The 15,548-nt window shown below is 32.6% G+C and overlaps 1 protein-coding gene across 1 annotated transcript; it reads left to right on the forward strand.

Moving 5' to 3' along the window:
* Window positions 1-453: 453 nt before the first annotated feature.
* Window positions 454-15,251, forward strand: LOC132721454 (uncharacterized; the record flags this gene model as incomplete). Its single annotated transcript, XM_060705761.1, is given in 10 exon segments — window positions 454-601; window positions 8,801-8,958; window positions 9,421-9,491; window positions 10,283-10,380; window positions 10,382-10,461; window positions 11,015-11,110; window positions 11,830-11,942; window positions 13,860-13,966; window positions 14,592-14,669; window positions 15,131-15,251. Coding segments are annotated over 9 exon segments (919 nt in total), but the record flags the coding sequence as incomplete, so codon positions are not given.
* Window positions 15,252-15,548: the final 297 nt, after the last annotated feature.

The following is a 15,548-nucleotide window of genomic DNA, read 5'->3' on the forward strand; positions in this document are numbered from 1 at the left end:
AAATTTAGTGATATGTATACGTTTTTTAAAAAGATTGAACTGGTGTGCCTAGTTCCAGCTGACCTTTTCTCCCCATATGACACACACTAATTAAAGAACATAAAGTGTGCAGATCTTCTATTATTAAAAAAGTATACTATATATGATCACGGCTGTAATGAAAGCCGTGATATCATGTAATATACACGTACTGGGCAGCATTTCATTCGTATATAGGTTAGAAATAACTTTAAAAGAAATACTTAAATATACATGCTGTACGTTATGTACACTATTATTAAAGAGGTTAGTATAGGCCTACAAGGTAAGTCACTGACATATGGTGTTTTTGAAAGTAGGTCTTCATGTATCGGTAGTAAATAAATCTAAGTTCTGAATAAAGTTTTTAATGAGTTTGGGTCGAAAAAGTTTGGCGATTCAACACCGCATGGAACTCGTTAGATTCGCTGTATTTGTTCGATTAATGTTTGGGACAAGGCGAATATCGGGAGTAACATAATAATCAAGCGAACCATAAAAAGATGCTGGGCGCAGCAGAGAAACTAATTATTTATTCATTTTAGTCCGTTTTAAGGTTTTGAAGTCATATTTTAGCACAAAAGTAAGTTCTTTTATATCTATTATATTTGAATTGATTCAGAGTCAACTCGTCCCCTGGTCAACTCGTCCTCTGGTCAACTCGTCACCTGTTTGGTCAACTCGTCCCTTGGACAACTCGTCCCCTGGTCAACTCGCCCCCTACTCGTCCCCTATATTTTATTATTATTTGTTTTTCATATATTCCATAAATTATTATAGACTGTTAAAATATATTATAAAATGACTGAATTGGACACATTTTGCCGCTTTTTTGTATGCGAATATTTGGAGTTTTTTTTATCTAATAATAAGTATATCTATGCATAATAATGATTAAATTACAAAAAGAAAAAAAACACGAAGACGATCAATAGCAACAACATTTAATGTATAAAAACATGTTTCATGTGCAATGATAAAATATCATATATTATGTCTTTTTTGTCAATATTATGTCATATATATTCACTTTCACTTTCATTGTTTTTTTGCATGCACATATTTCATTGTCTATTTTTTTCAGCCTTCCCATTCAGTCTTCTATGCCATCCTATAAAATAATAGAAGTATATTACAATACCAATAAGATAGGCACTGGTCAACTATAATAGATATATATATCTTTTTAAAGCGGTGATGTATGAATCCATGAATGCATTTCTCAAATTCGCTACAATTTTGTCTAAGACATATTTATTTATGTATGAGCAGTATGACTGATACCGTGTATACAGTCTAAAAATCAAAGAGTTGGACCTAATTTCAGATTTTAGTTTTAATTAACATTAAAAATCCGATTGATTAAACATTAATTGAATGTTAGCAAACTTACCTGTCTTTGTAGTTTTACATCAAAGCTATGCACATGCGCTTAGATAAAGATCATTAAAATTTTACGTAAAAAAGACGCTATTTTATTAATGTTTCGATATCAATCAAATTCATTATTAATTTTACATAAAAGAACTATTTAAAGACATTGATTAACAAGATAATAGTGACGAATAGATCGAAAGTAGGGGACGAGTTGACCATATCAGGGACGAGTTGACTCTTTGAGGACGAGTTGACTAAAAGTAGGGGACGAGTTGACCAAAAAGGTGACGAGTTGACCAGAGGACGAGTTGACCAGGGGACGAGTTGACCGGATTGCTTTGAATTTTGTTATGTACTTGAACAGAGAGTCAGGCTTTTAATGTTAACATTTTTCTGACCCGTCTATTTTGGACACACCTGTTGCAGATGTGTTATAAATAGATCTATTTGTTTTACTTCATTTTTTGTTGTAATATAAATGAATGGCCACCATATGCGCTTAAAGCTCTGATAAGATTGAGGTTGTCTCTTGATTTTGGGAAGAAATACCACTAAAAGTTGCTAATTTTGGGTTGTGAAAAGCTGGTTAACTTGTCAGTTTAGATAATAATTTTTTTTGGAAAAATTGCATAATATCAAATAATAGATCTACATGTATAAACTATAATGACTTGTTGCATCCCAGAACGACAGACCAGACTATTAGGTATGACAACCTGTGTGTCGGCCAGTGTTGCAGCTAGGCCACGCGATTCACACTTATTTTTTGCAGATCTCGCATAATTTCATTGAAATTAATGAAATCCAAGTAGCGCATAAGTCGATCTTTTCAACTTAATTCAATTAATCTTCATCGTATCTTGAATACTTCTGCCATGTTTGTTTTCACTCGCAGTAATGACTAAAATACATGTACATACTAAATAAAAAAAAGTAGTAAATTGCGTGTAGCAGGAAACTGTGTCATCTCTTGTGTGTATTGACCGTTTGATCTGGGCACTTTACTAGTATGCCTAAGCTTAAAATAAATGAATTATTTTCGGTATGTCAGTCAACATCTGAACAAGTTGAAAGTAAAAGGGTCTTGTAAATAATCGTAACCAGTCCAATCGGCTGTCGCTATAGAGCCAAAAAGAAGAAAGCCGGTAACTTTAAAAAGTGAAGGCTTAATGACTGCTCACATTTATTTCAAATCGCCCAAATTTTTCAGTTGAGTGGGGGACAATCCCCCATATTAAATTTTGAAATTCTTGATGCAACACTGTTTTCCATTTGAATTTCCAGCGACTTCCCACTCTTCTATCAATGTCAGTATGTCTGTTATTTTGAACCCAGCAAGGATAAAAATGTTCAGCTGTAATAATTTATATATCAATGATTGTGTGAAATTCACCCATTTTTGTTGATTTATAGATTATACCCAAATAAACCAAAAGTTTCAGTCAATTCATTAATGATGTGTTGTACAAAATTTGATAGTAATAGAGAACTACTATTTAGACAAATTGAAATATCAAATAAGAACTTTTGTATGTTGAATAATACGCAGAAATTTGTTTGGTTAATGTCCTCGGAAGACCCAGAGTCTTGAATGTCTTTTCTAAATACCTACTCGAAATTTATAATAAAAGAAATCTTATGTTAGGTAGTACTATTAGTAATAAAAATTTGTCAGACCATTGAATGTATATTATTGTACTTGAATATCGAATGAGTAATTAGTGTTTTTTTTTTTTTTTTTTTTTTTTAATACTGTTTTATTATTTACTTCTTATTTTAACATTACTATGCCTGTGTTATTTGTTTTTCCAATAATACGAATTAAGCTTTAGTTACTTTATTGTCTTCATTTCTACCATACAATACACAATTTGTTGGTTGATATATTTTGTTTCATGCCTTATGTTTTATGCTTGTGATTATATATGTCATATAGTATGACCCTTGATTGGTGAAATAAAATTATTCTATTCTTAATGATTACTGTATTTAGTTCAGGGATAACAGAGTGTAAAATACTAGAACTGTGCCTTATTAGCATCATTTCTTTTATTAGGAAAAATATTGGAGAAACAATAAATGTTTTGGAAGCCTTAATGTCAGTGAATTCAAGAATAATGTATGAAATTGAGAACAGTAAATGTATTGATAAGTATTTGACACAAATTGCTTTTAAGTCATAAAGTAGTACGCAAATCTTTTGTTGAGAATATTATGTTAATTTGTCATGTTGCAGACTCTGATAAGTTTGTAATTAAGGATGTAATTATGCAAATGACTGTAGAAAGGATTCCATGATCAATCACAACAAAAGTGACCTGCGTCGTCTGGGAATCAAACCCATGTGGCCCGATTCACAGTCAATCACTCTACCTATAGAGCTAAGCAGATGGTTTCATATTATGATTCATACAGATTTATCTGATATCAATTTGAGTTAGAATTAAGAATGCAGTAGTTGTTGACAATTACCTCCTTTGATTATTGATTCTGAAAAAGCTATACCATACCTTATTGGCTTAAGAAACAGATTACTGGGGTCCACTATGGTAATCTATTCAATGGTATACCATCAAATGGTTAACCCTTACTTAGGAGTTTTATATAAGTGAACATTAAAGCTATATTATCATAATCAGCATCAAAACTAGATATATACATATATATTCTATTTATTCACATTTTCCACAATATTTTCAACACTCACTCAGGGTCACCGTACATAGTAATTACTGTAGTAGAAAAGAGTAATTTAAAACAACAAATTAGCCCTTAAATAAAGGAGACTATACTTCACTTTTCTATGAAGGGTATAGTTTTAAAGCTCAGCTTCAGTTGTATAAATTGAGTCATTCTCTTACACTCTAGACAAGGATGTTGATATTTTCTTAAGAAAATGTGTCACCTATGTGACATGTTCATGCAGTAAAGTAGTAATTTTTGTTGACAGATTATAGCGATAATAAGTGTGTATTTGACTTAAATTAATAACCCTCAGGGTATAGACTTTCACTGGATAAAATATGTACAAGTGGGCAAATTGATTTTTTGTTTTGATAAATGATTTTTCCCCGATACTTTACTTTACACGGTGTGTGTTTTAAGCTATCCATACAGTTGTAAGCGTTCTCCGCTGTATTTGAAACACTATTTTGCTTGTGCATTCTTCAACAGTTCATAAAATTGTGAGTTTTGGTTTGCTTAAAAATTCAACATTTTAATAGTTATTGGATTTCAAACGGAGTATTAAAGGTGGAGTTGGAGCTCAATATAGTATGTAGTGATTTAAATAGTACATCATCACTAGTACATGTATATAAAAAAACTATATTGTTTACTTCCTGTTTTAGATTATAAGTTCAGTATTGATAATGATATGAAGGTTATAATATAAGTGAATAGATAAATGTAACAGTATTGTTACAAGTTTAGTGTGTTTTCATCTACATGTAAGCCATTAATTGTTATTGTTTATTATTGAACAATAATATGGTCATGTGAACAATAGAAATACATTTGTAACATGATAAATATGATTAAAACAGATTTTTCAAAATTGTCAAAATCATACTTTCAATTAAATAGATAGATCTACATTATGTTAAATTAAGGCCAAATAGTGGTATCTTCCAAAGTGCAGGGTTAAGTGTTGAAATTCCTGTATATTTACTATTATTTAGTAATTTAATCTTGAAAATTGTCAAAAAGTGTGAATTTCTATTGCAACCAGTAGATCGAGTTCAATTCTTTGGGCAAACATGGCTTAAATGAAACATTATTTAACTGTATCATGTAACATGTAGAAGAGAAAAAAATGTTGTTTTTATTATTATTATTTTGCCAACGCTCACTACATGTATGCTAATATGTCTCAATTTTAAAACAGTAAAAACTAAAAAGTAAAAATTAAGATCACTGTGACATCCAGTGTTGCATCTAGGCCGCACGATTGCGCGATTTGCGCATTTTTTATGCAGATCGCGCCTTTTAATGAAGTCAGTGCGTGCCAAGTCGCGCATCTGACAATCTTTTCAACTTAATTCAGTTTATCTTCATCGTGTCTTAAACGCTTCAGCCATGTTTTCTGTCGTGGTTATGACTAAAATACGTACTAAATCGCGTGTAGCAGCCGACTAAGTCATCTCGCGTGTGTTTTGTAGTATTCGTCAATATTTTATTTTTTCTACTTCCGTTTTTGAGCGGACGATAGCTGTCAAAAATGCATGAATGTAAAATAAATGAATTCTATTCGGTATGTCATATTGTAAGCTATATGTATGTCCCCCACATTTTTTTTCAAATCCCCCACATTTTTCAATTGAGTGGGGGACTATCCCCCATAATTTTGAAATTCTAGATGCAACACTGGACATCCACTAATAGTAATATTGCTTTTATGAAATTACAACTAAAATAAATATACAGGATGTCACAATCGGATTGGGAATGTCCATAGAAAACTTGAACTCTCCACATTTATATTTTCTTCTAAAGGGACGTCCTTTGCTAAATAGTTCATATCCTGCTAGGGACTTTGAATTCTTTTTATGTGAGGTAGCTATAATCCAGAACCTGTCTGTTTTGATGCCCGCTTGTGCCTGAAATAATGCTGAGGTCTTCCTCTTCCACCAGTAAAGCTAGAATCTTGTCATATGATCTTTACAGTGTCAGTCTGATTTAAACTCCATCTGGAAAAAAAAAAAAACTACTGCAAAAAATGCTATTTAGATTTAATTTTCTTACATCTTATCTTTAGTTTAAAGTTTACATATTAAAATCTCACATGTGCAGACCACTTGATTAAGTGATTAACTATTAAAATATTTCAGAATGCATTGATAAATGATTTTTATGACTCATCAAAGTTGTTTGATTTGTGCAATGGTTTTGACATTAATAGTTTCCAATTTGTTTTTATTGCAGATAAAATATTGTGATATAATGCTTTAGACATTGTGTAAATTGTGGATTAACAACCCATTTGATATTGATAGAGAGATAATATTAAAGATACAAGTGGCATGTAGGTTGCTTTGTAAATTTACTTTTGGGAAGTTTCTCCAGCTTATCTTTAAGTACTTGAGTGGTGGTTAGTGTATTTTCTTTGAGTATCCAGAGACTTAACATGAGATGATGACAACAAGTCTGTCTAATCCCTTAATAACTTGCTGAAATTGTGAAATGGACTTGTCTAGCTTTAATATTTGGAACATTCCATGATCAGTTTTGGGGGTGCATGTGTTTAAGTCTTGTGTTAAAATGAAAATATGAAGTTCATTTTGTCAACCTACAGTATAGAGCCTGGTCAGCCAGCATGGAGGTTGGATCCAGCAGTTAAACATCAGATTCTGTCAGTTACTACATAGCATAATTAGTGATTTGATATTGATCTATATATTGACTGAGGTTTATTAGAGAAGAATAACTTACTGGTTAGTTTTTGCTCATATGTCTGAATGCTTGAACATTAGAGGTTAATATTTTGCTTAAAACTAAATTAAAGTTTTATTTTAAAAAATGCATGTCAATTTGATAATTAAAAGTGAATCATTCATGTTATGGAGTATTCATCACCAGTAAACAATCATAATGTCTGTACATCTGAAGTTTATGTGATATGTTTATTACCTTGTAGTGTCAATGATTATTCATATTAATTTAAAAGGTAATAAAAAACAAAAACTTATTATAAATCAGTGGAAGATGAGGTTTATTTAAAGCTCATTTTGCAGTCAGCGTGAGCATTAATTTACATTGCAATTTAGACTTGTTCGCAATCTGTGAATTTAATCAGGGGATAAAAAAAACTTGGATAAATTGTTAATGCTAATCTGATTAACTTTTTAAACTGTTTTTGCAGTTGGGTTTTCAGTCAGACAGACATTGTATAAAAGGTGATACATGTATATAGAAACTCTTTTTGATCATTAAGGAAAACTTTGAAAAGCTTTTGAATATTTGTGAAAATTTATTTCCTGTTTAGATAATATTGTACCAGACATACAAGGAAGTTTGGTAAAAAGATTTTAATAGACATGTGCAAAAGTCCTTAAATCTCACTGTGACTCACAGTATCTCTTTCTGAAAGGTGATTTTTATCCATGCAGATTTTTATGAATGCAGATGCATGTACATGGCAATTTAAACAAGTGTGCAAATAAATAAATATAATGTACATTTATGGTAAATTTACAAATTGATACATTTTGTGTACCTTTACTATGGCTGATATGATAATGATGATTTTAATTGACTATACATGTACCGGTAATTGTTTAATGCAGACTGGATGCCACTCTAATGTAGACTCACTCACCAGACTCTACTGTTGGCTCACCTGGACTTTAGATTTTCATCTTGATATCCCTAAAAATGATTATGGTCAGTTCTGAACTGAAAGACAGACAGGTCCTAGAAATTCAGCTGGTTAAGGGCTAGATCAGTAGATGTTTTAAAAAATAAATCTGTTATTAAACTTTCAATAGGTCACCAAAATATACATCTGAAATTTTAAGCAAGAATAATTTGTACCATCCAGTTTATTGGAAATTTACAAACATCATGATTTTGATATATAGATTATTTTGATATGGTTTGTTCAAGATTTAAACAAATACTCTACCTATTAGAGCTTTGTACACGGTCACCCTTTCAAAATTAGAAAGTCGAAAAAAGTTTCTACCTTTCTATCATTTATCTTTTTTGTACTATTGTTATAACTAAGTCACCATTATTGTGGCACATGTAATTACTCATTCATGTGTTTGTCATTTATTATTTACAATGTGTAATGTACACCTCTAACTTGATTATATACATGTTTTAGTACTATACAAGGTGTTTATTTACATGGAGTGTAAGCTTATTGTTACATATTTTGATATACATACTTGTCTATTTTATGGTTCTGCATCTGGATGTGTATTCAACCGTGTTTGATTTAGCTATTTGACTTTTTTTATTTGTAAAACTAACATTGTGACAGTCTCAAGCTATCATATTTAGGATCAAATTTGTGTATATCTAAGATATAATCATTGTAAAAAGTTCAAGCGAATGGGATATTTAACCTTAATGATGATCGTATTATTATTTTCACTGGATATAAAGAAATAAAATGTTGTATATTTTACATGGATTTCATTAGTGATTGTTCTTCAATCAGTTATTTAAACTGACGACCATTACCACTGAAGTTTTCTATTCCAAGTTGTGGCAAAAAGGCAGCTCAAAACACCTTATTAATGGTATCACATACCAATTGTGTTTTGGCCAAAGTTTACCCAGATAGTTGATTATGTTTGATAAAGATACATATTTGATATACTCTTGCTGTAATTTAGTTATTATGAAAAATAGATGATGAGATATATACAGCTGTGCAATGCGGTTTGTGTATTTTCAGCAGATGGAGGAAGAAATCTCACCAGGTTACCATGACAACAATAAAGTGCCACCTGCTGGCAAGGTGGACATTGCCCAATTTGTTTTACAAGTGGAGAAATTTAACTGTATGACCGAACCATTTGCTTTCATCTTATATCTCTGGGATGATTTGAGAAGGTAAAAAATATCAATTTTAACAAATGAAGGACACTTTATGACCTTTTTTTTTGAAGATTATCTGAATCCACAGTCCACAGAAGGACTCCACTGTTTCTCTTAAACTAAATATGATTTGCATATCTTGCTCTGAAGTGAAAACCAGACTTCCAGTTTTTCCTCTTTCCAGAGTGCTTTCAAGTTCATATGACTAATTAAGATTATGTGTGAGGGAGCACCTGTCAGGCAAAGCTGGAAAATCACCATGACCTTTAAAGTGTTAATGTGATTTAAAAACAAACAAAAACAAAAAGAAACAAAGAATAAAATTTTATTTTTTCTGAACAGTTTAATGATTAATATATTTAATTCTCAAACTCAATTATATTATGGCTGTATGAAGACTTTTCATTCACATTTTACATAACATATTACAAAGAAAAATGAAGCATTTAAAGTAATACTTTATTGTTATGATTTCAGATGGAGGTATCCTGTATTAACTGTGATTTTATGGATAGTATGTAACCTTGCCTGTCTTATCCTCACGCAAGGTGAGTGCTTGATTCATTCTATAATTTTATTCCAAGTTTTATTATGTAATCACCACGCTTTGAATATCATGAATAGCTATTGAATTGATGTACTTAATTTCAAACTTTTTTTGTCAAAATTGACATGGCCTATTGCTCAGATGATTGGCGTATAGATCATCAAGTGGTTCTTTACCAAGCTTATCTAATTATAGCCTTGGGCATTAATAATGTCCCTGTTTTATAGTCAGTAATTCGCTTAAGTCACGTACATTTAAGAAATCTGAATTTGTCAAGCAATTGTTCTACGGAGAATAATTTTTGCCATTATGGTTTTCTTATAATATTGCTTTTCCAATAGTTTTTATCAGAAATGCATGAACAAAGCTTATTGTACAAAGTGGTTTTCTTTCAAGACTAATATTGTCTTTGTCAGTGTTTTCAATTATAACCCTGCCTTGGACTAACCAGTTTTTAATAGACTTAAAAATAGAAAGTGAAAGCTTCATTCTTCAAATTTCAGATCATTGATATACTTCTAGTTTTATTGTTGAAGTCCATGAACATGAGCCTGACTTCTGCTTTGAAGAAATATTACTAAGTTATTCTACAAAAAGTCATTCTTAGATGGGCGATTTAAGGTCATGATGGCCATCTTTTTGCTTTTATGTTATATAACTTTTTCTTAAAGGTTTCCTCTACTGTATAATACTTCAAGTGTACATGAAAAAATCAGATTATTTGTGTATATTTAAGCGGCTGTATTAATTAGTATATATTTCAGTGGCCATATTTATTTGTGTATATTTCAGCGGCGGTTTTTACCCTGGTATCACTACTGGTAATTGTGATAGCATTGATATGTCTGATACAGCTACATACACGATTGTTGGACAAGTTTCTACCCAGTTACTAGTCTAGATAACGACAGTGTTGATGAACCCGTAGATGAACATTCTGCCTTACAGACTGTCAGAGACTTTAAATTTAGGTATACTTTACATAACATATATAGGGTGTTCATTAGACCCTTGTAATGACTCTTTGACCCTTCAAATTTCCAAAAGTTCTGACTTGACCGGAGGGTCAAATTTTGTTAAAATCATGGGATTTTGGCCTTGTAGTTGGTAAAACTTTAGTTAGTCAAAACGACCCTCAGGATTTCGTGGCTAGTGAACACCATGATATATTGTACAATTTTATATTTGCTTTAATGTTCTTGACCACAAAACATTTCTAACAATAATCATCTCTTTTTACCGAACAAAGGCTTAATGACAATTTCACAAAAGAAATTACATGACGTAAAAAAAGCTTGAATTAAACTATCCATGAACTGATGAATTGAGTCCTTAGAATAGTATTGACCAAACATCCAATTTATGTAAAAATGAGATGAAATTATTAAAAAAACCCAGTAATCTCCCATTAGAAAGTATAAGACTTAAGTCTGGCAGAGTTATTTCTCTTTAGAAAATTATGAACAGTATTGCAAGATTTGTTTCCTATACCCCAACCTGCAACTATCTTTGTTTATATTTCAGTTTGATGCAGATGCACGAGTTTGTGGGCAAGTGTAATGAATATCTACGTCATTTTTACTCACTCCTTAAATGGGATCAAACCCTTATTTCCCTAAAGTAAGTATAGTAAAGTAAGTCAGAAGGTAATGCAAGTTTGGTGTGAAAGATTTTTTTTTTATGATAGTAATACACTGTTTGTGATTAAAGTGTATTTTTATTGTATAAATTATAAAGGTACATGTATGCCATGAGTAACATTTTCACATACCCATGCCGATTTTGCGACTCCCTAAAAACCGTATTGCACGGCTGTATGTATATTTTGATGTGATATCATTTGAGTTATACAAATGTAGTGTAAAGACACGAAAAATGTTGGCCTTACACTATAGGCCCGTCAATGAAAAATTACTGTTTTGCTTTTTAAATAGTTTTGATTATGGGTATGTGATAGATAGAATATTATGTTTGTGTAGGTTCATTTCTGAATTTATTGAGTCTACACTCATTCAATATCCCCTATTTATTTAAAGATACTTGCTAGGTCTCTTACTAACTTCGGTGTTAATATAATAATATAACATGTTTTATATTGATATGTGTATATCTGGGAAATAAATATGTTAAAACTTATAATGTAAAGGTTATTATGTAAGCCATTTAAATGCCTTGAACCAACAAAATTGCAAGACAACCGGCTTACAATGCAATTTCAAGCATTATTTACACAAAAGTACCTTTTCAATGCACATTATTTATGGATATTGTTGATTTATCTATAATTCATTAGTATAACCAGGCTTGTTTAGTAACCATAATTCTAATACATTTTTCAGATTCCATGTAGAGTTATGTTTTTTGTTACTATGTCTGGTTGTGTTTCCATCAAGATGGACGTCAGTGATGTTAACTAACTGGTTCTTTCTTGGTACCGAAGATGTGTGCTTAGGTTTGATATTTCTGATTTTATTATTTCAATGTATCTTTTTATGCTCCCCGAAAAATTTCGGGGGAGCATATAGTCGTCGGGTTTTCCGTCCGTCCGTCAGTCCGTCCGTCCGTACGTCCCAACTCGTGTCCGGCCCATAACTTAGTTATTTGAAGTCGGATTTTAAAACTATTTCACAGAAATGATCACCATATTGAGACGACGTGTCTCGCGCAACATTTTGGTCGCTACCTTGAAGGTCAAGGTCACAGCATGACCTTGCATCAAAATCGTGTCCGGTCCATAACTTAGTTATTTGAAGTCGGATTTTAAATCTATTTCACAGAAATGATCACCATATTGAGACGATGTGTCGCGCGCAACATTTGGGTCGCTACCTTGAAGGTCAAGGTCACAGCATGACCTTGCATCAAAATCGTGTCCGGTCCATAACTTAGTTATTTGAAGTCGGATTTTAAAACTATTTCACAGAAATGATCACCATATTGAGACGACGTGTCGCGCGCAACATTTGGGTCGCTACCTTGAAGGTCAAGGTCACAGCATGACCTTGCATCAAAATCCTGTCCAGTCCATAACTTCTTTATTTGAAGTCGGATTTTAAAACTATTTCTCACAGAAATGATCACCATATTGAGACGACGTGTCGCGCGCAACATTTGGGTCACTACCTTGAAGGTCAAGGTCACAGCATGACCTTGCATCAAAATCGTGTCCGGTCCATAACTTCTTTATTTGAAGTCGGATTTTAAAACTATTTCACAGAAATGATCACCATATTGAGACGACGTGTCGCGCGCAACATTTGGGTCGCTACCTTGAAGGTCAAGGTCACAGCATGACCTTGCAGCAAAATCCTGTCCAGCCCATAACTTCGTTATTTGAAGTCAGATTTTAAAACTATTTCACAGAAATGGTCACCATATTAAGACTTCGTGTCGCGCCCATAATTTGGGTCACTACTTTGAAGGTCAAGGTCACAGCATGACCTTGCAGCAAAATCTTGTCCGGCCCATAACTTCGTTATTTGAATTTAGAATTTAAAAATATTTTACAGAAATGATCACAATATTGAGATGACGTGTCACGCGCAACATTTGGGTCGCTATCTTGAAGGTCAAGGTCACAGCATGACCTTGCAGCAAAATCGCGTTCGGCCAGTAACTTCGTTCCTTGAAGTCGGATTTAACAACTATTTCACAGGGATGATCACCATATTGAATTGACGTGTCACATGCAACATTTGGGTCGCTACCTTGAAGGTCAAGGTCACAGCATGACCTTGCAGCAAAATCATGTCTAGCCCATAACTTCCTTATTTGAAGTCTGATTTTACAACTATTTCACAGAAATGATCACCATATTGAGACAATGTGTCGTGCACAACATTTGGGTTGTTTTTACACTTTGAACTTTGCCTGTGACATAACTCTGACACTACAAGAGGTATACCTTCCTGTGTCCAAAACCTATTCGGGGAGCATCACCCGGTTCAACCGGCTCTTGTTTCAATAGCACCAGTTAATTGTTACTACAACACCTCCCACATGTAGGGTATAGCAAAAACTTAGAATTTTTGGATTATCAAAACCATGGTTAAGGCCATTCCCTCCCAGGACAGTCACATAGTAAAAGCACTGCCCCTACTGGGGCAGTCACATGATATGCTCACTGCTAGATAACTTTTGCACTGTGAGTTAGACATACCCTTTGTTATCATCTCATGCATGAGGCTTGCATAATATGATTTTATTCAACTCATTTTATAGATTTTGTATTAAATCTTTCCTCATTCAATATCCTCTATTTATACCTGGAAATTTGTTTAAATGTTATTCATATTATCTTTTGAATTTAGGAAATATTTATTCAGTTTGGTAATGAAAAATAATTTTACTATTTTGTTCATTTATTTAGGTGCCAGGGATCGATTTTACTTGTTGATCGAGTATTTACAAGGGAAGCGTACATTGTCGTCAGTATTTGAGGCAACAATAGTTGATCCCAAAAACAGGTTATATAAGGTATGCTTCACAGATTATTTTTAACCATTATGCTGCTGGAACCAAAAGTGATTAGTCTTTGCTGTTTATCCATTCAGTCCAACTAGGCTCTATATTTTTGGCTAAATAACTTCTTGACATCCCTATAATTGATAATGGACAGGTCCAAAAATGGAAGCTGGACAAGTCCATTTAAGAAATTCAGCCAGTTATGAGTTAAATGATGGGTTTGAGGAAGATCAGTTGATCATTGATGACAGAAAATAAGCTACTGTTATTTTAGGCCATTTAATATTCACTTTTGTTGCTATGGGAATTAGCATGAAAATAAGTCCGCAAGATTCTGTGAAATAATTGGATTAAAAAAGATGTCTTCACATATCTGGTCTGGACGTTATTAATAACCAGCTAAATGGTTTTACTCATATGCCTACTCTTTCCCGATTTAGTTCAGCAAAGAGGCCAAGGGGCACCTGATGTCTTTCTGCACAAGTGAAGATTAAAAAGTTGTCATATGACCTCAACAGTGTCAGTGTGTGAATTAAAATTAGACAGAAGTTAAAAGTACTGACATTACAATAATATTCTGTGCCTTGATTACAATGATTATTTCACATCAAAGTTATGATAAAATCTATATTTTCAGGATACAGTAAATGGTACAGCTGTAGTAGAGACTGACAGTGAGGAGGCTTCACCATTAACAGATTCTGATAAATTAGATGTAAGTTACAACAAAATATGCAAGGCTTGACTTTTGCTTATTTGTTAAAACATGATTTTTAGTGTTGTTTTTTCCTTCTCTTCTTTGACAATGATGCAATACACTAGGGGATTGTTAGGGATGTTTCCGCCTTGCAGTGCAGGGGTAAATGATGTTTTAAGTATTTGTGGTACTTTAAATCACTTGCTCCTCACCAATGAGGGTTCTTTAATTACTTCCTGCTCACCCATTTGTGTTCCAATGTCTCAACAGACTTTATATACTTTCTTGTGTAGAAGCTATCAAGCAAGCTAGCAGAAGGTTGATGGTTCCACTTGGATGCCCCTTCCTGCCTTTGATATTGCACAAAGAGAGACTGAGATCTTCTGCTATTAAAACTTGAAAGCCACCTCATGACCTTTTTATTGATGAAGCTGCTAAAAACAAATATAAAAGATATACAATGTAAATTTTTATTACAGACGGGTTTGGATGAGACGGGGGATGAAGAGGGGAACGGGGATCAGGTGACATCGGGTGACAAGCCGGGTATGGTAGCCAGGCTAATGGAGCTGAAACGACGGAGAAAAATTATTTCAAATGGTTTGTACAACTATTTATTGTTTTGTATATTATTGTCGAAGTACAGGTATAGTGACTAGAAGTGTGATTGCATAAGGTTAAGTATGTTCATGATTTTGAATCTGCTTGTTTTTAGACAAATTTTCAGAACAAACCAATGCCTTTGAATTCAAATCAGTTGAAGCTATACCTTAATTGTATGTGTGATAACAAAATTATAAAATGTCAATGAAAAGGAACTCATTATTTATTGTAACAAATTTCAAAAATAGATGACAGGACATTGAAATTGTGTAGAGAAAATATTTATAGTATATA

Source organism: Ruditapes philippinarum, unplaced genomic scaffold (genome assembly GCF_026571515.1).
Source record: "Ruditapes philippinarum isolate M1 unplaced genomic scaffold, ASM2657151v2 ctg9400_1_1_1_1, whole genome shotgun sequence".
Taxonomy (NCBI): domain Eukaryota; kingdom Metazoa; phylum Mollusca; class Bivalvia; order Venerida; family Veneridae; genus Ruditapes; species Ruditapes philippinarum.